At 40.9% G+C, this 26,138-nt stretch overlaps 1 protein-coding gene across 2 annotated transcripts in view; it reads right to left on the bottom strand.

Moving 5' to 3' along the window:
- Nucleotides 1-26,138, bottom strand: part of LOC133955895 (ADAMTS-like protein 3) — a 232,242-nt gene that overhangs the window by 188,464 nt on the left and 17,640 nt on the right. For both annotated transcript variants that reach the window (XM_062390903.1, XM_062390904.1), the window contains exon 3: nt 998-1,117. In XM_062390903.1, coding sequence (XP_062246887.1) covers nt 998-1,117 — 120 coding nt within the window. The remainder of the gene's footprint in view (nt 1-997; nt 1,118-26,138) is intronic.

A 26,138-nucleotide genomic window follows, 5' to 3' on the forward strand; every position in this document is an offset into this window, starting at 1 on the left:
CTGCAACCAAGGAAAAAATTAGACTGCAGCCCTGCATGTTTTAAAACAAACCTATAGCCAACACACATTTATGATCTTTAGTGTCCATCTACAACTGAGACAGCACAGGAAATTAGGTCAAAGATACTGAAGATAGAGCTATAGAGATAATTTATTTGGCATCTTGCTCCAATTGAGTGTGTCTAGCTAAGCTGTGACTTTTAGTGTCACCAGTGCAATACAACAACAAGCTTAAGAACCACACCTAGTAGCTTGTCGGCTAAATTTACCCAACTGATGTTTTCTGAGGGTGTCCCAAAAAGAAGGCTTCCTGTCTATAAGCAGGGCTTGTTTTGGTGAGATTTCCATAAAAAATAACTTTGAGCCTAAATGATCAAACTTAAACAAGCTACAAAAACGGCTGGTTTGAATGCACTGAGCATATTAATTTACACTGAGAGAGAAACATTTTTTATATTAGACTTTTGTCTAATTATTGTCTTAATTAGGACATTATTTGTTGCGATGGCAAAAAATATGCCAGTTGCATAAGTCAATGCAGACATTTTTAAATATTTACCTGAACCAATTGTGATTTTGAGAAGAAATTGTGTCATTGTAAACTTGTAATAATTATGTATTGTCATTTGACTTTCGGTATTGTGCTGTTTCTGGGGGCTTGGTATCAAACTAGGGACACCATCACACCTTGAGCAGATACTCTTTTCAAAGGATGATGAACGAGTCAAAATTCTTTCTTTTTTGTGAACCAACTGAATGAAAATAAAATATATAAATATTCCTAGTCATGTCCTTTCATGAATGTATAGTTCTTTATCAGTCCAACTGATTTTGAATAGTCATGGTAAATGACTTTCAATCTCATATCTACAATGAAGAGCATGTAACAGTGTTCTCCAGTTGGGCCAAGTTCGAGCAATCAACAAAAGTTGATGACATTTCAGTTGAAAATATTTGCATCAACTGGTGAAGTAACAGTGAAGAGAGTGTGACCGACCTGGTCGTCGTAACTGTACGTTAGAAACTGATCTTCAGTGGCATCCTGCATGAAACTGCCCCGAGACGAGAGGGTGAACTCCGGCAGGAACACTGCACTCTGGGGCTGAGTCTCTGCACACTGACAACACATAAACAAAAGCAGAGGTACAGTGTATCATTTTCATGCTGAAGTCCATGAGAACTATTATCATGATCATGCACATATCTGTAATACGAACACACACAAACAGACTTCCTTTACTCCCTGGTAAAATAAATGAGCTATATCCAGGGATAGGCAGTATTAATGATACATAGAAGAAGCCCAAGGTGGGAAATGTGCTGGTTGCCAACATCGGCATAGAATTTTAGTCTAAATTGGTACGATTCTTGACAGTTCCCGTTTTGGTGTTCGTTTCAGTATCCTAGGCTAAATAATATATACAGAGTGTTCTAGCTAACTATTTAGCCTGAGAAGTAATATCTAGTAAAGGCCCCTGTTTATTTTCCTAGCTCTGAACTTGTAGATGAGACATTAGCAGGAGATTCTGCTGCAAGTACAAGATCTATTTCAACCTCACTCAGACTGTCACCACGGACTTTACCTGGAATGATGCCTTCATGTCCCTATGCTCAAGACCACATATTAACAAGTCACATGACTGACCTTAGGAGGCTTGGCTCGATGCCCATAAAGCTCCCGGAAGGTGAACACGGGGGCGGTGTGGACTAGTGGTTAGAGTGGTGGTTCTCCAACAAGAAGGTTGCCGGTTCAAACCCCACTCTCTCCCATCTGCATGCCGAAGTGTCCTTGGCAAGACACTGAACCCCTAAAATGGCCCCTCATCAATGTTGAGTGTACTAATTGTAATGTAACACCTCTAGTGAGCACATAGTCATCACAGTCACATCAGATAGGCAGCACCTCCTAGCTCCTAACCCTGTTGTACTGTTTTTTCTTATCTTGTGTGGAGCTGAGTGGTGATGAACAAACTAAGCTACCAATGCCTCCAGTTTACAGCTAATTAGCCCTAATCTGTTGAGCAGCATCAGCCAGCGGGCGTCCTCCAGGTGTGCTGTTTTTCCGATTAGGGTCAAACATTGTTATTTACAGACCTGCGTCATACAGCTAGGTACTAATGCAACATATCATTAGAAAGCTAAGATTCTTCTGATTTGAATGATGTCAACCATTTCAAGATCCAATCACCACAGCCGGTACAACCAACGTCTCAGTCAGACCGGAAATAAAAAAAACGATAACAAAGTCAACGCGACTCACCTAAGAAGCATCATATTAATCCACAGATTGATAACATTCCAACAAAAATGGTGTTGGTACCTTGCCAAAGGTCCAGGCGATCCAATCCAGTAACATAATCAGTTTAAAACACACTATGACATTAAAGAATAACCACAGTCAGCTGTTGCGTAATGTCAGCGCAGCCACCTCCTCCGTGTAAACTGTAACTTACTCTCACTCGTAATTTCTGTTTGCATGTAAACAAAAATCTAAAAATGGTGGCTAGCAGCTCCTGTTGGTTCACGTGAGCTGTCAATCTAAACTTGACCAAATCGGAGCTGGCATGGGCTGGCATGGGTTGTCCACAGCCTACAATATCCAATGAGACACCTCGTTGACAGAGAGAGCTTGCCCCTCTTCTGAAGTGTAGAGACTGAGCAAATGGCAACCGACTGTTCTGATGACTGGCGTATCGTTTAGCCGCATCGTGCGTCTGTGTTTTGTCCCCGTCATGAGTACTAAATGTTGCTAAAAATATGAAAGATGTTTATTTGTATAAATTTTAAACCATATGACCGGTTTTGTCTCCTTTATATAGAAGTATGATTTTGTTTGTAAAATTTGCCTTTTTAGCCTGGTTGGTTACCATGGTTACAAAGGGTCCTTTGGAGACTTCAAATGGCCTTTGTGGAAAACACCTAGAAATGCCCTTAGGAAAAAATCTGTCAAATATTAATTTACTATGGTATTGTTAACAAATTGAACTTGGGCTAGTCAAGGCTTCATGGGTCCCATTGTGTTTTCCAGCTCATACGTCCCAGCTAGAGTCATCTGCAAGCATCTGCTCACCAAAAAATATTCAACCGGAATTAAAAACCTTCTAATTCACTGTGTTCAAACTGCTATTGCTCAATACCAGTAGTACTTGGAATGATTCTGCTTCTTTTTTGGGGGAGGAGTTCAGAATGTTACCTTTCAAAAGAGACCAAGACGATGCATCTACTCCAAATGGTTCAAGAACAGCTTTCAATTTACTTTGGGTATTCCTCAGACAGGCGCTTTAGGAGAATCTCACCTGCCTCTTTTAAGACAAAACACATAGTTATCTTGTGTCTTGCTAGCACACAGACAAAGTAGAAAAAACACCATCTAAATGTGTATTTTTTGACATATTCTTTCTTTTAGAGTGAAAGAAGATGACATGGAAGAAAATTTGTCAAAACCTCAAAATTGCTTTCTGGAGTTTTCTGAAAGAAACAGTGAAGTCATCTCGCTAAACAAGCTGACCCCTCCTCCTTCTCAAATCAAGAGAGAGAAAAGCTGAACTCAGATATGTACATTTGGATTGCTCATAAATTCTGCTCCTATTTAGTGTTGAATGCTTTCTATTAAATATCCTGTGATGTATTCAAACCGGCAAAATTCACACTGGTTTTTTGGGCAAGCAGCGTTATCCAAAGGCCGAGAAGGGAGCAGTGAATCTAATCCGAACACAGACTGTGCTGCACACTGACAATGGAGAGGAATATCTGGCATCTGGCATTTAGAGGACTCCTCAGAGACAGACAGAAGGAGACTTTGTGAGAGAAAGTGTGTGTGTGTGTGTGTGTGTGTGTGTGTGTGTGTACTGGCCACTTGAACTGTGCGCAAAAGAGATGATCCACCATTAAGATTAGTGGGAGTGGTGTCTCCTGCAGGCTTTTAGAGCCACTTAGAGACAGACACAGCAGAAGGGCCACTGGTATGTGTTTCCCTGGAGAGCATCTGAGGACAGGCACACTGTCACCACTAACCTCTTCACCCTCTCTCTTTCTGGCTGTCTTTCTCAAATCCATGTTTGCGTTACTGTCATAACCCCTACATCTTAACAAAATCAGGTCGTGCAAGGTCTTAAATGTATTAAAGTATAATTATGAATAGTAAGAAAAAAGATTGTGAAAGTTTTCACGTTACTATTTACACTAAGCAACAACATATACATTATGCTACAAAAATATACCATTGTTCCTCAGCCTGGAGTGTGTTACCCTGTAGTGGTTGATGTAATTAGTGTTTAGCAGCAGCAAGAAATTAGAAGGTTGGTTTAAAGCAGCACAAGAGAGAGACTTTGTTTTTTTTGGGGGGGGGGGGGGGGGGTGCAAACTAGCTCCTGTCTATATAGGGCTTCCTGCTTAAATACATGGGCACGTTCAATATCAAAATGTTTTGCAATTTTTTCCTACACATTGCAGGTTAAATGAAACATTAGCTTAAGCTTCCAGGTACAATTTCTCTGGATTGGTAGAAGTGTCAGAGGGGTGCCCAATTGGCAGAAATGTATATATAAACCCTACCTTATTAAAAAGACAGTGCAAATAATGGATTCTAAAGTTAACTGCCAATTTGGAAGCTGCTGCTTGGTGTTCATCAATTAAAGATGTTGTAAGACTATATTTTATAATTAAGTTATTAAATACAATAAGCTAAAAAATATTCATATTTAAATATCATTTAATTTGAGAGCAAAGGTAGCGACTGTAACATCAAGCGTATTGAAGTATTGAACTTATTCAAACTCATCATCTGCGAGTTTCATCCCACAAGAACACCAACAATGGTCTTCTCAGCAGCCATATTTGAAATGCTTGTGTATCCCAATAGGGTGTTCAACGCACTACGGTTCATATTCAAATAAACATTTTGCTATGTTTTGTCCAGGCTGAACGTAAGAGAGAGCCCCAGACCAAGAACTGAATTACCATGGGGGAATGGTGTTTCTTTGCATTTTGTAATAATCTGTCATTTCCCATTGAAATGATCAGTTTTTTAATATGTCTCACAGTTGAGTTTAATTTCTTGTTTGGGGTACAGTTCTGTTTGGTTATGCTCTTTTTAGCTACCTAAGTTAGCTTTTTTATTTTTCAGGAATTTTGTATTTGGCAAGTTCTGGAAAATGTAAAAAAAGTAATGAGCAAATTTGTTCTTTGACTGCTCAATGGTAACCCTTTTAGCTCTGTTTTGGTCTCTGCCAACCCTGGAGAAATATAGCTTGCTGCTTGGCTGCTAAATGCTCAACAATGTTTCCCAGCTATAGTATCTATATGTGTCTGTTGTTGCTACAGTGAAAACAATGTAGAGTGGATTTATCAGAGCTTTTTTTAACAGAGCTGTTGTTGGCAACAGCTCTGTTGCTCCGCTGCAACTGGAAACAAGGATAAAGAGCGTTCTGAGACAGAACCATGACAGTACAGCTAGAACCATTACAGTAAGCTGAAAAACACTCTGAAGCCCCACAGAACTGCATGGAACTGCAGACTTCAGTGATGATTATTCTCTGTGAGGTTACATATGGATAGTCATGTGATTTTCTAATCAGACACAGTGATTTGCTCAGGAGGTTGATGGTTCAATCCCTTTCTCTTGCAGTCCTTATGCTGAAGTGTCCCTTGGCAAGATACTGAACCACAAATCAACCCTGATAGCAGTGTCTGAATGGTGTGTGATAGAAAAAGTGTAGCATTTATGAGTAATGTGTGAACAGGTGAATGTGGCTTGTACTATATAAATACAGTCCATTTCATTTACCATTTATCCATAGCTTGTAAAACAAGATTAGGCAAAAGCTAAAATATAGTTGGACAATGGTCAATGTCCGAAAATAAGGAGCTGAAAACCATTCAAACAGTATAGTGCTATAAGTAACTGAAGATGTAAGGGATATTTCAACCATTACCCCTGGTATCTCCATTTCAAGGGGATATCTTTAGATCTGTTCTACGGAACGTTTTCAAATTTGGAACAAACATTCACCCTGACAAGCATTGGGTGAAACCGATTAGATTTTCGGGGTTGAAGGTCAAAAGGTCACGGAACCATACGCACCACCGTGCCAGGCCAAGGCAGCGTCTCCCTAACCCGGGGGGAGGGATCTTCTCAGCGTTAGCCGAATCTCGTAGATTAGCTGTAAGGTTGAATAATTTGTCAGCTAAAGCAAGGTAAACGCGAGGTCGGCAGACAACGTTACATACCGATTTTGTAATGCTTCTACACGTGAATTTGGGTATCTGGCATGTCTACCGTTCCAAAAACTCTGGGATAAAAACTACTCCCGCGATTTGTTGTGGTTCCTCTATGTCAGAAACGATACGCTAGAGTGCATCGAATGAGATTACGACCAAAATAAACGTCATAGTCATAGATATATATAAAGTCTAGATGTCTCGGCCAACGATGTCGAACGTCCACACATGGCGGCCATCTTGCTACAGGCAGCTCACCCACCCATAACATTGTGTTGTAGTGGTATGTACTTTTTAAATAACCATAACTTGCTAAATTCTCAATCGATTTTTAAATGGTTCGATTTGTTACAAACGTCAGATATGTAGTTATGACACTGCATACTTATGAATAATTACGTTATTTTCCAAAAAATAGAATTATGTTCTATATAGGTACAAGATTTCCCTTTACAAATATACATCAAGATTTTATTTTTATTTTTTTTATTTAAAAAGTACATGTACCACTCCCAACACAATGTTATGGGTGGGCGAGCCTATGGGGCGAGCTTTCTGTGGCAAGATGGCCGCCATGTGCGGACGTTCGACTCCATTGACCGGAAACGCGGATGAGACAGCTAGCCTTTATATATATATATCTATGGTCATAGTCACACCATGCCCATGAAGGGAGTCTCGCTACATGGCCTTGGACGAGCGAGCTAACGCTAGCCGGGCTCCGTCGGCCCGGTTAGCTCATGAGCTAGGGGACCCCGGCTAGCGTTAGCTTGCGAGCTAACCGGGCCAGTTGAGCCCAGCTAGCGTTAGCGCAACTGTGGTAAAATTAGCATAATATGTCCCCTTTAAGGGAGAAAATACCACATTTGTGGCTCTCCTTCCCATCTAGCGGATTATTCGCATAGCATTCTTGGAAATTCTAATAGCCCTCGGTTTGAAGCGTGGCTCTGAAAAATCCCTGTGTCGAGGGCTGTACAGGGGCCATCCCCCCATTATCTTCATTTTCCGTCTAATAACCACATCCTAGACTTGTGACAATTCATACTAATGTAGGGGTACACCCAGAGTGTGGACATATTTCTTTATGTGCAGCCCCTGCATTTACTTTGGGACATCAATCCTGGGTTCACACCCAATAGCAAAACAGCACTTGGCAATAGGTCCAGCCAATCAGTGAGATTTGGTGCGCTGGCAAATGGAGAGAGCGGAGGGGGCGGGACAAGGTGTGCGGAGAACGGCGACAGAGACGATGGCGGCGCCCGGAGAACTCACACCTGATAGGGAGTAAATGAAAGCGGGACTAGTCGGTTAATTATAAGTTTAGCTCTAAGTTTGTTAGTGTCCGTGTTGCGGAAGTATTACGGTTTATTATGGTTTACTTCATCGCGCCAAGGACCGCCAGCCGTTTCGCCACTAAACCCCTTGAGGTGCCCGCAGCGTCGGGGACTTCACCACGCCGGCCAAGGAGGACAGCTAGCCGTTTAGCCACCGCAGCCTTGAATGTACCTGCCGCGTCGGGACTTCGCCCGGCAGCGCCATTACAGCCCTGGACGGTCCGCAGCTCACTTGAATCTCTCTCTACCTCTCCCAAGCTACCGGCAGGCGGTTTGGTTTGTGAGTATTACCCTGCCACATGTGATTCCGCATCGTCAGCGAGCAGCAAAGTGTTTGGGACGGTAACGTCCATTTTTGGGAACACTTCAATTCACTTTGAGGACCATGGCTCGACCACTTTTGACTAAACATGTAAATCAGTGAACTGTGAGGGAACAGACTGAATGTGAAAACCATTGAACTTTGATTGTGAAAGATATTTATGGTTCAAAACGATCATTTGTTATGGGTTTTAAATCAATGTAACTGAATGTCTTGCATTTCGTTAGAAGAAAGTGTTAAGCTTGACTTTGAGTTTATTGCATTTTTGCATACCTGTTGCTACCTTTTCAGTTATAGGAACTCACCTGTGAGTAGGACAGGTGTCTTTGTATTTAAAGTTGTCTTGAGCAGGGGAAAGGGTTTCAACGTGAAACCATTGTTTTAATTTTCAATAAATAATAAACTTTTATTTTTTTATTTTAATTCCTATGGTTTGTTCCACCTGTTACACTAAAATTCCATTTTCATTGGGTATATGTGAGTATGCATGTTGCCAGCTTATCGAGTACAGAAACAAACCTCCTGTACAGCTGTTCTTACTGTGATAACAATAAACTCTAGGTTGCATTAAGCTGAAGATTATTGCTAAGCACGACGATCCCACTATGAAATGTATGCACAGACAGCAAATCATTATTATATAACTTAAGTTGACAAAACTGTTGTGCTCCTGCTCCACCAGTGTTGGTATTTGTGAGTTGGTCATCACATGTGTCTTTTCTGATGAGCACAGAGAAAGTTGTGTATTTATAAAATCTTGAATTTACTGTTAACTTATAAAAAATATTTTTATGCTGCTACATCACATTACAAGCCTTACATTGATGAACCAATAATGTTTTAAGCAGGTATTGAAAATGCTATGCATTTAGCAACAAGTTAAGAAGAAGTACACCCAATAGTTGTATGCTGCCGCCAATCAGTGGAGTTTCCATCTACATACATTTTTCCATACTCATATGAGGTCACTGTGAACTTTGACCACTGCAATCTAATCAGATAATCTTTAAACTAAAGTCCAAAAGAAAATCCCCAAAGGCAAAATGGGAAAGGGAAAATGTGTGCCAATTTTGCAACAATTCCTTAAGGCGTTCCTACATGATGAACTCACAAGGCAAAAAAAAAGGTTTGATAACCAAAATAAAATCATTACATCATTAAGTTGCATTGAACGTTTGTACAAAATTTAAAGACGTTCCTTCAAGGCATTATTCTTGCGATGTTATGCTCAGAAGAATGGGACAGACAGACACAACATAATGCCCCTGCCAGTACGAGGGCATCAAAAAAGCTGATAAACGACATGATACTTTGCTCTTCTCTATTTTGTTACAGAACCAGGAGTCAGGGCAGCTGTACCAAAATAATTAATATATTTTGGCTCTCGGTCATTACTTTTTATTTCTAAGCCATAAATATAAAAATCATGGACCTGGCTAAACAGACCACAAGTATATGGACATACTTTTGGCAAAATAGGGTAATTTTACCTGAATTAAATAGCTTTGCAAGCACCTTCCTTTAGCATTCATATTAATGAATAGCTGGATCAAATGTTATGCAATCTTAGCGATATTCAGAGCCCCAGCTGCATCTTAACAACCACAGGAGCTCTCAACAAACACTTGCATTTATTTGATGGTAAACACTGACTGACAAGTGTGGCCAACTGATATATCTTTTTTTTCATAACCTTTTGGTGTCTAGTTATTTGCATTGCTTTTAAAATTGTAGATGAACCAATGCAAATGCCAAAATGGCTAAATTGATTGATTCACAGTCCATCTAATCCGGTGTTACTGGTGTCTCTCTAATCATCCTGGTAAATGAATTCTGACAAATACAGCGAGTTCTGAGTTTTAACTGTGCAAGAACAACATAATCTAACATCCCTACAACCAGGAACATGTGTGTCTGTGGCTTTTTATTGTGTGACCCGCTCTTCAATTCAGTAGAAAGAGCATAATACATGTCTGACCTCCTGCAACTTATTTAAATAGCTTATGAATCAGCCATCATCTGGGAGAATGTCTCTCTGACGGCTGTTTAATCAAGTCAGCGAGAACAGTCTGTTGGTGACACTGAAAGAAAAAAAGCCATGTCTAAAAGTGCCATGATTTGTCATCCCAGTAGAGGACTAAGTCCAGCGCCCACACAAACACACATACACAGAAAGTCAGGTTGTCCTGGTGTGAAATTACTGAGTCGTGTCCGTGCGTGTGGTATAGAGCAGTTTTCCTAATTGAATTCACACACCTGGAAGGACAGTGTCAGGACAGCCTCCCCCCTCCATTACACTGCAGCGCCTGTTTAACACTGGATCAGTAGCTTACTTGACAGTAGCCAATAGTGGGATAATAATACCAGGAGGCAACCCCCATCCCAAGGTACAACATACTCTACCAGGAAAGGCAGCAGTTTAAGTGTGGGATGTATTGTGTGTTAGAGCAGAGAGTTAAACTCCTGTACTGCAGGTCAAGATTAAAGCATGTTGCAGTTCTGAAACATTTTTAAGGACAAGACAATAAACATGTATTACATCATTGATGTAAGTGCTGGTGATGATTTACTCTATCCGTCTGTCATAATATCATCATACAGTTTTTAAATAGAAAAAAAAGATGTGGGTTGCATTATGGGATATGTGGGATTCAAGTCCAATATTTGTGAATAAAAAAGATATCTCTGCATCTGCTGCTGCTTTAATCTACAAATTGTCTTATGCTTGTGTCTATACATCCTGTAAACAGTATTACTCATTTCCCAGAAACTTTCAATCATAGTTTCTTTATTTTTCAACTGTTAAAGTATTTGTTTCATTAATAAGTCACACAAAATAATATGTCCTTCAACTAATTCAAGCTGATACTAGGTCGACTACTGTAAAATAATCTCTTCTTATTATAGAGGCTGAGAGAGTGGGATGAAAGGCTTTGATCTCATTGTGTCTAAATATACGAAGTCTATTTTGAACAGCCAGTCCACCACTCACGCATATAGACCTACTTCTTTTTCTACAGCCTGTCTTCTAATTATTCTGTGATTACAATAACCTTTGTTAGTGTGCAGCTTGATAAGAGGTGTAAGGGAAAATTCAACTGACCAGGTATCTCACTTCTGTAGTAAACAGGGAGTTTACTACAGCGGACGGACAAAGCAGATAGACACAGAGGAGGATTTCATATCTTTTTCATATTAAGTTTTATGAAGCACCTCTTTGTATTAGTTCTGGCATGTCTTCTTTTTTTCATATTGTCTTGTGAAACGCCTCTTTGTAGAAGTCCTGGCTTTTGTTGAACTTGCAGCCAGTTGTTCCATTCTGAGCACCGTGCTTGTTCTGTAACTCTGCAGAGATTATTATTATACAGACTCAATGGCAACTCCAGTCTGAGAATTTCATTATTTCAATTCTCAAGATGAATTTCCATCACAGAGGCTTGCAACAGTCCTACAGGTTGAATCAACTTTAGTTAAATGGGACATATTATGCCCATTTTAACACAAGTTGATATGGTTCATTGGGGTCTTAATGAAATGTCTGTAGCATATTTTGGTAAAAATACCACAAGGATCGTTTAATACAGCACCCTTTTTACCCTGTCTAAAATAGCCCTCCTCAGAGTAACCTGTTTTGAGTGCCTGTGCCTTTAAAAGCTAATGAACCAGCTCCCATAGTTGTTAGAGAGAGCATATCATGCTTGATGAAGTTACAGATGTGAAATTTTATGGAGCGTTCCAAATGTTCCAAATGTTTGATTGTACCTTGTACTGGCCAGCTTACTCTAGCTAGACTTTGTTCCTCTCTGATATATCAGCAGGACAAGGCTTGTTCAGAAATCATGGGAATATCTAACTAAGTCTTAGTCACAGTGGCCTTTGACAGCATCTTTCCACATTAAGATATGTTTTAGAAATAGGGCTGGGGAATAAAACGACATCGATAATTATCCCAATATAACTTTTCCTCGATATAAATTTAAGAAATATAACGATATAACGTCAAAAGAACTCATCCCGTCTATGTTTCAACCCAGTCTCATCAGAAAACGTTCAGTGGCAACGTTGGTCCACTTGGAACGACGTTACCATCTCACATTCCTGCCTCTCAGAGTGTGAGATGGTAACATTTTGTCAGCCCATTGTTTTGCATTGGCGTGTTCTCACGTCACGTGAGAACACGCTCATTGTTGGAACTCAACAGTTCCAACAATGAGCAGCACTTTCGAGACTCCTTCATTTACTGGAAGAAACCACTAACAGAACCAGAGTCTATATGGGCGGCCACCTTGGGATGTGCAGGGAAAATGGGAAGGAGAGAAGAGATGGGTGGAAAAGAGGGGAGAGAAGAGAAAGAGATAGAGAGAGGGGCAGGAGAGGGGGAAAACGAGGAGAGAGAGAACTGCACTGAGGCACATTACTCCGCAGGTCATAAAGTGACTCTGCTCCTATGATGTTTTCTAACCATCACACGTAGAACTGATATTTAACTCCATTCCAGCCACATTATTGGTTTGGGCCGTTGTGCTATGCTCATTACGATTGGCTTCTCGTGTTGTCTGTCGAAACATACAACCCAGTCTCATCAGAAAACGTTCAGTGGCAACGGTGGTCCACTTGGAACGACGTTACCATCTCACATTCTGGCCTCTCAGAGTGTGAGATGGTAACATTTTGTCAACCCATTGTTTTGCATTGGCGTGTTCTCACGTCAAGTGACTCACCAGCTCCCGTCTGCGGAGAGGAAAACATGGCGGATATTCCTTGTTTTCGCAGATAAAAATATAGTTTTGTAACTTAGTTTGGGCATAAAAATACTTTCTGACACCATTTCTAGCGAGAAATGTGTTCTTTGCTTCCACAGTCTTCACCCAGTTTGTGCTTATGATAAATATTTTAATAGTTATCACGAATGTTTTTATCGTTGCTATGAGGGTTGCTATGACGCTGCCATGCCAGCACGGCGCAGCGTGCTGTTAAAATCACCGTCCCTGCGTGGTGTCCTTCAGTGATCGTGAATGTTATTCACGTTATATAATATTAATATTTGAGGCTAGACTACACCTCTAATGCGAAGGATCCTGCGAGACCGTTCATCCCGAAGGGGGACCGACTGCGCCACGGACCGACTGGGTGAGCGGAACTGACGTGTGGCTTTTAGTAAACATCCGGACCTTTAACTCTGGGCTGCGTAATAGCCACCGAGCTCTTGGAAGACAAACGATGTCATCTTCCTTCTGTCAGGTGAGTAGTTTATTGTTTTTAAAGATCGTTACGATCTAGGTTTTTACAGTCCGAGTGCTGAGACAGCGGATGCGGAGTCCGTTGATACACACAATGCTAATCTTCAGCTAATACGCCATTGTTAGCCACATGCTACAGCCCACCGTAGCCTGTGCTACCTGGGAGGTGAATACATGGTTGTTGAAACCAGTTCAAGACGCTTAGCTCATCATTGAGGGACGCTACAATATAAATATAAACATGAATTTGATTTATGAATGCTTTAGATTAATAAGGAGTGTATTTCTCTACCATTACTCCAAAATATCAGATCAATTTGGTTTAATGTATAGTATGCAATATGACAATAATGTTTCCATGTTATGGAGTTGCAATTCATTTTATAAAACAATTCCTATGTTCTGTTTTTTAATCAAGAAAGATCCAAGTGAAGCTACAGGAGTTTCATTAACGTCAATAACTTGGACCGAACACTTTGTTTTGCTTGATGAAGAGCAGGAAGGGCAGCCTGGAGAGAAAGAGAAGCCGGGTTGAGCCCACTACCATCATCCACGTACCACGAGGAAGATGAGGGAGAGAAATGATCCTACCATTTAAAGAGGTACTTTTAAGTTACATACCAGAAACACCATTTTATATAATATGCCAAATATACATTTTTATAAAATCCCAAAAGTACGCTTGCTGACGTACAAGTTATTATCACACTGAAAGAATTTTGATCAAAGATCTCGATCTACCGGTCGATCTTCGTTCCTATCCTCACCTATGGTCATGAGGGCTGGGTGATGACCGAAAGGACGAGATCGCGGGTACAAGCGGCCGAGATGAGTTTTCTCAGAAGGGTGGCTGGCGTCTCCCTTAGGGATAGGGTGAGAAGCTCAGTCATCCGTGAGGAACTCGGATTAGAGCCGCTGCTCCTTTACTTAGAAAGGAGTCAGCTGAGGTGGTTCGGGCATCTGGTAAGGATGCCCACTGGGCGCCTCCCTTGGGAGGTTTTCCAGGCACGTCCAGTGGGGAGGAGACCTCGGGGAAGACCCAGGACTAGGTGGAGAGATTATATCTCGACACTGGCCTGGGAACGCCTCGGGATCCCCCCTTCAGAGCTGGTCAATGTGGCCCGGGAAAGGAAAGTCTGGGGCCCCCTGCTTGAGCTGCTCCCCCCGCGACCCGATCCCGCATAAGCGGATGACGATGAGTGAGTGAGTGAAGAATTTTGATCAATCATGCTTCCCTGCTGTGATTGTTTAACTGGGAAAACAACTTTTTCCACAGGAAGGCAAGTCAATTTAAGGAATACATGTTCAAAGTTTTCCTCTTATGTATAATGATGACCCCCATCAAACATAATGTTAGCAATCTTTACACCTTTTAATTTATTGTCTACATGTGTGAATTTGCCTTCATTAGTTTCAGAAAAGAGCGATGATGTATCGGTCAGTGGGCGGCAGCACGAGACTCCGCAAACTAGTCTGTGAGCAAAGTAGACGAAGGCATCAAGGTTGCGGCCTGCCATCATTGTTATTTTGCTTAAGGGACTGAATATGTATCATGTAGAAATATTAGCATTTCCCTTATATCTATCAAAACTGCTTGTTTCACAGACTGCAGTTTTGTTTTGGTCCGATGTGGTGTGCAAATACAACCGTATCTGCAATGGGTTGTAAGGCATAAACATTTGTAACTCTAATTTTGTTTTGACAGACTGTGAAAAGAGCGTTGAGAACATCACCACTCTACAGGAAGACACAGTCCAGTAATGGGTGTCAGAAGTGCAGTAGTGAACGACAGGTACTGTGGAAGTGTGTCATTGTTGTACAATGACCTTTGACTCTGTTTACACAAGGTTAACACAAAAAGGTTTGATTGTAAACTGATATTGGTATGAATTCATGTTATTCTCCTCTTCACAAGAAACAAACAATCCAAATTACCTGCAGAACGCCCTTGATGGAGGCTTCAGCTGCATCGTCAGACTGGCGAGACAGCAAGATGCCAACTTTAATGCCAATTTATTTGTGTAACATTCAAGAGAACCCATTTATTAAAAAAAACTACACTAGAATTACCGCACTGCGTTGTATGACTCCGCTAACCAGCGCAGTGTCCGTCTACATATTTCTACATATTTTCTCTCGTATAAATGACACTGTGTCTCTTGACAACTGAAACCATAAGATGAGGTCAGTGTGGCCTTGACCTTTTGACTTTAACACAAATACACAGTTAGACAATCCGAAAACATACAGTTATGCCAAAATATCTTTGGTTTCACATACTAGATGGCATAAGCAGAGACATCAACTCAGGAAAAATATTTCTGTAGAAAAGAAAGCCCTGTACGTGTGTATGTATACATCAATCATGCTTCCCTGGAAGCATACGTGTGTATGTATACATACGTACAAACGCACTATTGAGACGTTTAGTTTTTGATCATATATTCTCAGGAAGGACTGATGCATGTACTGAGACGGGACGTGAGGGCCTACTCTGCGTGCTCAGAGTTCAAGCCCAGCAGGCTGCAGCGGGCCTGACATATTCCGGAACAGCAGCACAGTCTTTGAATGACTCCTCTGAAGATGAAACATGGCGAGGTACTTCTCCACTGATGAAGAACAGTGAGGGCTGTGATTAGCTACACTCTCTTGCTACAAGGCTACTCTTGCTACTCCCTGGCAGCCTTAGGAAGGCATTAGCTTGCTGTTGGGTAGCTGTTAGCTTCAGCATTTTTAGTTTTTAGCGGCCTGTCTGACGTTTATGTTTAAAAAAAAAAATCTGAGGGGACCATCTTCATAATTTAACACTATGGTTTGTTTGTGTGTCCTTCAGTTCTTCTCAAGAGAAGCAGTACAGGTGTGCCTCAGCTCCAAGGTCCCTTCTGCAGCCTCCGCTCCTGATGCTAACCTCATGTCTCCATCACACCAAGCAGCAGACCTGGAGTGACAGACCTTTCTCCAGAGCTGCCCCCTCCCTCTGAAACCCCCCTCTCCAAACTGTCACTACTCACCTGACAGAAGGAAGATGACATTGTTTGTCTTCCAAGAGCTCGGTGGCTATTACGCAGCCCAGAGTTAAAGGTCCGGATGTTTACTAAAAGCCACACGTCAGTTCCGCTCACCCAGTCGGTCCGTGGCGCAGTCGGTCCCCCTTCGGGATGAACGGTCTCGCAGGATCCTTCGCATTAGAGGTGTAATCTAGCCTCAAATATTAATATTATATAACGTGAATAACATTCACGATCACTGAAGGACATCACGCAGGGACGGTGATTTTAACAGCACGCTGCGCCGTGCTGGCATGGCAGCGTCATAGCAACCCTCATAGCAACGATAAAAACATTCGTGATAACTATTAAAATATTTATCATAAGCACAAACTGGGTGAAGACTGTGGAAGCAAAGAACACATTTCTCGCTAGAAATGGTGTCAGAATGTATTTTTATGCCCAAACTAAGTTACAAAACTATATTTTTAATCTGCGAAAACAAGGAATATCCGCCATGTTTTCCTCTCCGCAGACGGGAGCTGGTGAGTCACGTGACGTGAGAACACGCCAATGCAAAACAATGGGTTGACAAAATGTTACCATCTCACACTCTGAGAGGCCAGAATGTGAGATGGTAACGTCGTTCCAAGTGGACCAACGTTGCCACTGAACGTTTTCTGATGAGACTGGGTTGTATGTTTCGACAGACAACACGAGAAGCCAATCGTAATGAGCATAGCACAACGGCCCAAACCAATCATGTGGCTGGAATGGAGTTAAATATCAGTTCTACGTGTGATGGTTAGAAAACATCATAGGAGCAGAGTCACTTTATGACCTGCGGAGTAATGTGCCTCAGTGCAGTTCTCTCTCCTCGTTTTCCCCCTCTCCTGCCCCTCTCTCTATCTCTCTCTCTTCTCTCCCCTCTTTTCCACCCATCTCTTCTCTCCTTCCCATTTTCCCTGCACATCCCAAGGTGGCCGCCCATATAGACTCTGGTTCTGTTAGTGGTTTCTTCCAGTAAATGAAGGAGTCTCGAAAGTGCTGCTCATTGTTGGAACTGTTGAGTTTCTCTATACATTTTTAAAGCCTTGACCTTCTTTGTAAAGTTCCTTGAGATAATGATTATTATGATTCAGCACTTTGGCTTTTACATACTTGTTTTTTTATTGTAGCATGATAGAATAAAAGAGACAGTGCAAAGGTAAACACTAAAATGAAAGGATGAGAAAGACAGTCGAGCCAGCTGATTAGCCCAGAGCAGAGTAGAAACAGAGCTGCCAATCAGAGTGAAAGGGCACACTCTCCGCTTGTATGAATGAGCTTTTCAGCCACCTCTATCTGAACATCAATATACACACGCACGCCCACACACACACATAAAGCATGTATGCAGAAGCTGTGTGGGGGGAAGAGGTGACTAGTGATGGCCTGGTTCACTGCAGTTTTTGTGGTGTGGAGATACAGAGTGATCTTTTCACTCCTCACCTTTAGCTGAAATACCAGAGCTTACACTGAACCTGGGCTGTGTGTTTGTACTGTAAATGTTGGTGAGAGTGATAAACAGGTCACACTGAGGGAACAGTCTCTCAAAGAGGCCTCTCATAAGCAACCCACTGGATCTCTGACAAGAAAGTGCAACGCCATCAAGTCTTTGGGTTGTGTTTTTGTACTGATGCTTGGAGCAAACTGCAGTGGCACACAAGTATTCTGAATATTCTGGTCAGGTGGCTGCGAGATAAAGAGAAAGTGACGACAGAAAAAGTTAATCAAAACTCGAGCGACAGCTTTACTGAAGAAGACAACCAAATAGACACAGCCCAAGGCTCAAAAGACAAGGACATTGTTGAAAAGAAGGGTCTAAGGAATTCGGTACTGTGGAAATATTTTGGCTATTAAGTGTCCTACAAGAAGCAGAGTAGCACGAACTGCAAATTATGTGAAAAGCATGTTCCCAAAAAGACAGGTAATTCCACTAATCTTTTTTACCATCTGAAGCAGAAATGTCAGAAATATGTGATTTGATTTATATCATAATATATATATCGATATAGACTGAATTAACATTTTTTTTCTTAATACAGGGTTTTTTTCATATCCCCCAGCCCTACTCCCTGCCCATCACTTCATTTATTTAAACCAATCACCATGGGTTTTATTTTAAGTCCTGCTCTTGTGTTGATGCATTATTTTCACATTTAGTGGCAATCACTGTGATTAAAATGACTGATCATCCACAAAAAAACTGTGATAGACATATGTCAACTGTGGATAGAATGATCCAAATATTGACATTTTCAGGGTTAAAGTAGCATCTTAGTGAAGGGGAAAAAGTAACATACATGTAGCAGAAGGGGGGGAGAATACCAAACTGTCTTTCAAATTGGGGGCTGCATCCTTTGGAGACTGCATATGAGGGCCGATTGCATCACAGCAGGGCGACTAGACTGTCCAATCTTTTAAAAAACACAACTTATATCTGAAGCCTACATCTGGTGAAATCTGACCTGTCAACAATAAAACACCTAGAGCCCTTCATTTTGAATTACAATACATGTCACCCCTGGTTTGTTGGAAATATATTATTTTGCATGGACCAGTAAAGGAGGGTGAGACATATTTTCCCACCAAAAGAGACATGAAGATGGGTTGTATCAAAAATGTCAAAAATTGAAGAATTTAAAGGTTCAATGTTTGGCATTTAATGAAATGTAGTGGGTTAAGTTGCATGTTGCAGCTGAATGCCCCTCAACTCATCCTCCCTTTCCAAACATGAAAGACAACCTGAGGTAGCTTTCATAAAACTCAAAATATTTCTGGTTTGTCTAGTTTTGGCTCCCGTAAAAAAAACATAGCCACCCTCCGAGGACCTGCTCCTGATGTAAATATAAAGTATTTAAATATAAAGGACAAATTCTGGGGTAAAAAAAAAAAAAAAATTTGTACAATTTTGATGAAACACACTAGGATTATTAGGGACCGAATGGTGAGAGGCCCTATTGAAACTGTAAGGATTGTTAGGGCCCGAGCACCGAATGGTGAGAGGCCCTTTTGAAATGTAAGGATTATTAGGGCCCGAGCACCGAATCCGGAGGGAGGCCCTATTGAAATTCTAATGATTATTATTAGGGCCCGAGTACCGAATGGTGAGAGGCCCTATTGAAACTTTAAGGATTATTAGGGCCCGAGCACCTTATGGTGAGAGGCCCTATTCAATTGTAAGGATTTTCTTATTAGGGCCCGAGCACCGAAATCGGTGAGAGGCCCTATTGAAATTAAAATTATTATTATTAGGGCCCGAGCACCGAAACGGTGGGAAGCCCTTAGAACATTGAAAGGATTATTATACTTATTCAGGCAAAAAATGTACGTATTCTGGAGTATTTGAAAATGGGCGTGGCAAAATGGCTCAACAGCGCCACCTTTTTCACCAAAATCGGGACACAGGTGTATCGTGACTATTCATAGAAAAATGTCTCAAGGAGCATTAAGAAAAACCCAACAGGAGGCCCTCCATTTTGGATTTAGTGACCATTTTGGGCATATACCACATTTTTACTTTGAAGTACCCAGGGGTTTCTTCAGATTTTTTGCATGTCTTCCTGATGTATTCCTCCTCATCCACTGACATCAACCATGTAAAACTGTATCAAATGTGTCTCAAGACATTGATAATGAAGACATAAGATTACTGTGACTTTTCGTCAAACGCCATATTAATGGCGTGGCATTCAATTTCATAAACTCGCCGTGAAACACGAAATTGCTGTAACTTCAGTGTTAATGGTTCTATCTCACTCAAACCACATGTGTCTATTAACATCCTACCCCTGAAGATATTCATATGGTTTTAAGGAATGGGCGTGGCAAAAAAAACTGACAAGCGCCCCCTAAAGGGCAGCCCCGGCACCACGATTGGCTTACATGTACAAAAATCGATTGGGGCAAGTGTCTTTTCATAACAGACAAATAAGTGTTGGATAGATATGCTAGACCAAACAGGAAGCCCGCCATTTTGGCTTAATTGTTCATTTTGGCCATATTCCACATTTTTTCTTTGATGTACTTGTCCCAGGGCTTTCCTCAGATCAACTTAACTGATTCAGTTAAGTTGATTCAGAGATATATTTTTCGCCGCACTGTGGGACCGTGGTGTGGCGCAAAACTTTGATTAAACGCCATCAAAACACAAGCTTCTGTATCTCGGACAAACATTGTCCAATCGAGTCCAAAGTAGACACATAAGATAAGAGTCCCGGCCTGATGACATCTACACAGAAATCATGACTTATCACAGCGCCCCCTAGTGGCTACAGGACGTGACATGTTTAATACTTTGATGAACTGCTCCTGGCTGCTTTACAATATACAGCTCAAAAGAACTCAGTCAAGTCATTGGATCATGGTCAGAATTGTGACATTTCCTCAAAGCGTGTAAACATTGAGGTGCGGCGAAGGATGGTCCTTAGCCAAAGGACACAATGTTGTCATAACTCCACTCTGCATTGTCCTATCACTTCCAAACTTCTGTCTCCAAGCCTGAACAGCTCTATGTGTCAATATTTCCTCAGTGTCATAGCGCCACCTACTGATTCGCCATGAAACAGGAAGTACTTTGTAAAGCCACTCTGCATTATCCAACCGGCTCCGAACTACTGACCTATGATCACAATCCTGACCTCCACAGCTCCATATGTTCAGTGTGAAAATTAAGTTGGGGTAACACTGTCCAATTGACACAAAATTACTCACGCTACATCAGAGCGCCTACTTGAACAGATCTATATGTCTGTATGTAATAATAGTGATTGGGCCACCTACTGGCAACAGGGAGTAAGCTTTTTTTTACAACTATCACTCGATTTACATACAATTTTCAGAGTGTGTTGTGCAATTGATAGCGTGGACCGTATTGAGCAATTAGCAGGCAAGGATCTACGTAGCGTGACGGACGCAGGAAGTGAAGCGTTTATCCATGCCGCAGTGCACAAACAAATGCAACGCAGAGAAGTGCGCTTGGTCATTGATCACGCTCTTCACCGACCGACAGGCTTTAACGTGCGGGTGCTCAGGCCCGCCAGTGCTACAACGTAGCCCTAGTTTTATATACAATTTCTGCATATTATTCCCTTTCACCTACATCTTACACACTGGACCTTTAAAAAACAACAATAATTTTATTTTGCAACATTCTTCATAATGAAGGAAATGACCGCACTTCAAGACAGGAATTTACCAAATTTGGTGGAAATATTATTTAGGGAGATTACAACAGATGAAGTGTATTCAAACATAACCCTAAACTTAACAACAGAGAGAGGTTTAACATATGCCGTCATACATCAGACAAAAATCAAAATTTCATAAAAGTGCTTCACTAAACCTCAGTATGTTGTCAGCTCATAAATAACAGCAGATATGCAAGCAAACTGTCTGTGGGAACCATCAAATTATGAGACTTCTTACTGCTTGTCAATCAAAAGAAAAATTTGACACACGTAACAGATCAATAAATCAAGTATAAGTTTCTTTCGTTTCTACATATTTTAAGTGATAAAAGGTTTTGGATCAAAGTGGACTGGGTAAGTAATGTGAGCCTCTGTGCGAGGTCATGTTGCAGAGGCGCTTTTAATGGCTGCATATCTGCATATCGCTGCAGTTACATACATGCTGTGAGAAAGTGTTTCCATTTATCTTAATGCTGCAATATGACAATGGAGAAGACAGTTGTTTTTGACATGAAAATGTTTTTTGCTGAATCAAAGAAAAGAAAACACAAAAAAGAAATACAAGATATTGACCTACAATTAACATCAGGCACTACTCTACTTGTTTAAGGACAGATATTTATGGATAATTTTATGATAGATAATGCAGAGAAAACATGGTGATAGTAATTTCTTGAAGATGTCCAAAGAGAATTCAACTGAAAAGAAGAGAGAAGGAAAGGAGACATTTCTCTCTCTTCTCCTTCTGCTCTCCAGAGGCCCCCATTCTTACTTAAACACATTTATGTGTCACATTGATTTAAATCTGGATCTGGAACACTGCACTTTCAAGCAGCTACCTACTAGTTGCGCCTTTAGGAGATATAAATCCCAGGCAGCGGAGCAGATAGAAGTCAGGAGACATCAAAGGTTAACAAGTTGACAGCAAAGGTAGATCACAAAATGAAACTAAATAAGAGTTAGGGTTACTAGCTCTTGTTCCTCGCCAGAAAGGAAATAGAGAAAAGGGGGAGGAAGAAGGTGGTGAGCCGGGCTCAAATAACAATAAACCTAACAACTCCAATCAATTCACCAGAAGTACATGAATAAAGATAACCTGCAGTTTTAATGTGTCCACAAAGCCATTTACCGTTTAAAAATGATTAATAAACATGAACCAAGCAGTGACTAAATGATGACATTGAAGATAACAGCGACAAGGTGGACCTACTGAGTAGGGCTGCAACTAACGACTATTCTGATAGTCGATTAGTCATAGATTATTGAAACGATTTATCGACTAATCGGATTATGAATGACACAAATTCTCAATTGCTCATGTTTAGCTTTTAAATTTAGCTTGAGGTTGTTCGAGGCATGTTACGAGTGAAAATAAAGACAGTAAAGATCGCTACTTCATTCAAAAAAGATTTATTTTAATAAACTTTGCTGCATATAAGGGTACTGATGACACAAAAGCAAAGAAAATTCTAGTTTTTGTCCATTTAAAACCAAGTTTCCCTTTTTCCTTTGAACCAAGAACAGGCCAAGTGCTGATACTAAAAAATAATTAAAAATCAAGTATCCATTTCTCCTGTTAACAAAAAGGACAGGGAAAGTATCAGCAATAACAACATCAACAAACAAAACTACAGTCTTCTTCGGACTGCATAATGGTAATTAAAAACACATTTGTCAGGCAATGGGATAACATTTTAACGCTTTTAAACTCGTTAGAAAAAATATATTTTTGTAATGGATTGTAGAATCCTGCGCACAGGTATATATGTTTATATAGCAAGCTAGCTAACAGGCTATCTTACCGTCTGCATCGTGTACATTGCAATGTCAAGCATGCCTCCTCCTCAAATGCGTGTGTCCTGCTTCCATGGAGAGCAGATTCAAAATCGATTCAGTTACAGATCACAATTCTTGTGAATGACAATTTAAAATCGCCACGCTGCCTCCCAAATCAATTTTTTTTTTATTGCTTTTACACGGGGGCCGATATATGGGGGGGGGGGGGGGGGGGCAACCTCACCCCAGAGCATGCTGACCAGCTCTTGTTTTTGCACAATAATCTAAACATATCCAAGCACTAGCTTTGCATAGCCTACACGCAAATAACAGTGAAGCATAGCCCACTGTTTTGTTATTCAAAGTTATATTTTAAGTAAACTTATATTCTTTCTATTTAATTTACCTTTTATTTATTGTTTAAAAGTAGCCTAAGTGGCATACATTTCTTAATCTGTCAGTTTTTGTGCAGTTGACAGGGACTTTACAATAATAGGGCATATTTTTTTTTCATTTTCTCTATTGGCTGCCCGGCAGTCAAGTTAATGTAAATATTTGAAATAGCACTTGTAAAGCTCTAAGTGAATTTGACTGTGTTGTATTTGAAGGAATGATTCAACTGTTTTCCATGGTCCAGTATTTAATAAATGAAATCGCAAGAAATCGCAATACATATCGTATCGCCATCTAAGTATCGTGATTGTATCATATCCGGAGGTCCCTGCCATTTCTCGTCCCTACAAATTTGTCATACTTTATTAAAAATCAACCATTACACATCTACCACTTCAGTTCATTCAAAAATGACTAAAAGATACATCACAACCATACAGAATATACTGAATAGAGCAGGGCATAACGAAAAACGTATCACAATGTTTATTTCGTATCAGTCGATATATTTATATGGCGATATAAATCAAATCAAACCAGAAAATACATGCTTTGCCCATTTGCGTTTAAGGACAATGTTCTTATGGACAGTGTGCTCGTACACACATCCTTTGACACTGCACTTTACCTATAACATTTCATTCAAACCACTACAGTGAATAAGTATATATAATGTACATACCACGCACAAAAAATTCTATTGCCTTTTTCTATTTCTTTATGCTCTTGTCTTTACCTCATTTGGACCTGCCTGCTGCTCTAACAACTGAATTTCACTAGTGTGTAGATTAATAAGGTTTTATCTTATCTTATCTTAAATCAACACCACTGCACTGTGGCACACTACTCTGCTGGTAAAAAAAGACTGGAGGCGGACACAGAAACTGAAGCACGGTACAAACCACCTGCAGCTTCTGCTCTTATCAAGGGGCTACTGCGCTGATCTCTAAGCAGCTGTGACCAGAAAAACTCTGTGTTTTCACTGTTTCCATTGTTATGAACGGACAAGCTCTCATCTCACTGTGTGCGTCTCTGAGCGAGTGAGCCGGGTGGGGGGCAGAGCCCTGGCGCCTTAGTGTGTGTGCGCTATATGGGAGCACACACACAAACACATCTTGGTATTTGATGATTATGATTATGGCCTGATATGATGATGATTTAAAAAATGAACGTGAACCTGATGTTCACTCGTTTATCAAATGAAAAAACGGATTCGTGAAGTTCCCAGATTGCGAGGCTGAGGAGCCTCTGCCGCGGGTTGCAGACCCCTGTCCTACACCCTGTAATGTGAGCATCGCCCTAACTGATGTAGGCATAACTTTATTCCAGCAACATGATTGGTATTGTCATTATCATTCACTGTTTGTGTTGTCTGTTAAAGCATGGACGTGATGAGTTCAATCGATGTTATTTTGGCATGTCTTGAATATCTATCGAGGAAAAGTTATATCACGATAATTATCTATATCATTGTACCGCCCAGCCCTTATTCTGGGCACATGAAACACCTTCAAAGTTGTTTAAGTGACCCTGCTCCTGCAGTACCATCAACCTGTCCCTAATGAACAACCATGATAAAAGCTGGTTCAACAGTTTTGATCTCATCAGCTTGTACTAAACAGGGATTACTGGAACACAAGAAGCTACGGAAGAATAACTTATCTTAAATTCAGTCTGACAAGACAACAACCACATGTGTTCAGAGGAAGAGTTAGGTTGTGAACAAGCCAAAAGGAAATATACCACCTGTGGTGTATCAAAATTATGGTACGTATCCCTCATTTCACAGGACAGTGGACACATGAGACTTAAAATATCTCATGTGTCTCAGCTGTTGTCAAGTGTAGTGCAAGTTTAGATAGTTCACAAAAGAACACACATCCAAACCTGATAACCACCAAGTAATGGACAGAGGTGACAAAAAACAGAGGACGAGAACTTTCCACACACCAAATGATGCCCCATTAAGCTTATAATTGAACCTACCTGTAGGGATGCGCCATATATCGAATATACTTGATTAAGATTAAGATTAAGATACATTTATTAGTCCCAAACATATGCACAGACCTGCACAGGCACACTCATGCAGGTAGGGAAATTTAACCTCTGCTTTTGACCCATCTGTGAGCGACCATGTACGGCGCCCGGGGAGCAGATGTTGGGGGAGTAATGTGCCTTGCTCAGGGGCACTAGACAGGGTAGGGAGAATCCTCTTGGATTTTTTGACAGATCAAGGTTCGTCTTTTTGTTGTTTCTCCATGGAGTCGAACCAGAGACGAACCAGAGACCTTTTCTGCCCATAGTCCAAGTTTCTGCCACTAGTCCATCTAGCTTGTACCACGTGCAATGTATAAAAATTGTCGACATGAAATTATTTTTGAATTTGGCTTCTCATGCCCCTCTCACAGCAGACAACTCACTCCCCCGCCCATCCAGAAAACTCTCCCATGTGGATTCCCATTTTTGAATCAGTAGAGGATGGAAGAGACTCAGAGAGTGTGGAGAGAAAGAAAGAAGGTGAAGAACCCAGCGAGTTGACAAGAGTTCAGAGACAGTTATTGACTGTTTTTTCATGTTCATTGTGAACGCTGAACCGAACAAATCTGTTTACAAATGATGAACATGAGCGGTGT

Source organism: Platichthys flesus, chromosome 1 (genome assembly GCF_949316205.1).
Source record: "Platichthys flesus chromosome 1, fPlaFle2.1, whole genome shotgun sequence".
In the NCBI taxonomy this organism is placed as follows: Eukaryota; Metazoa; Chordata; class Actinopteri; order Pleuronectiformes; family Pleuronectidae; genus Platichthys; species Platichthys flesus.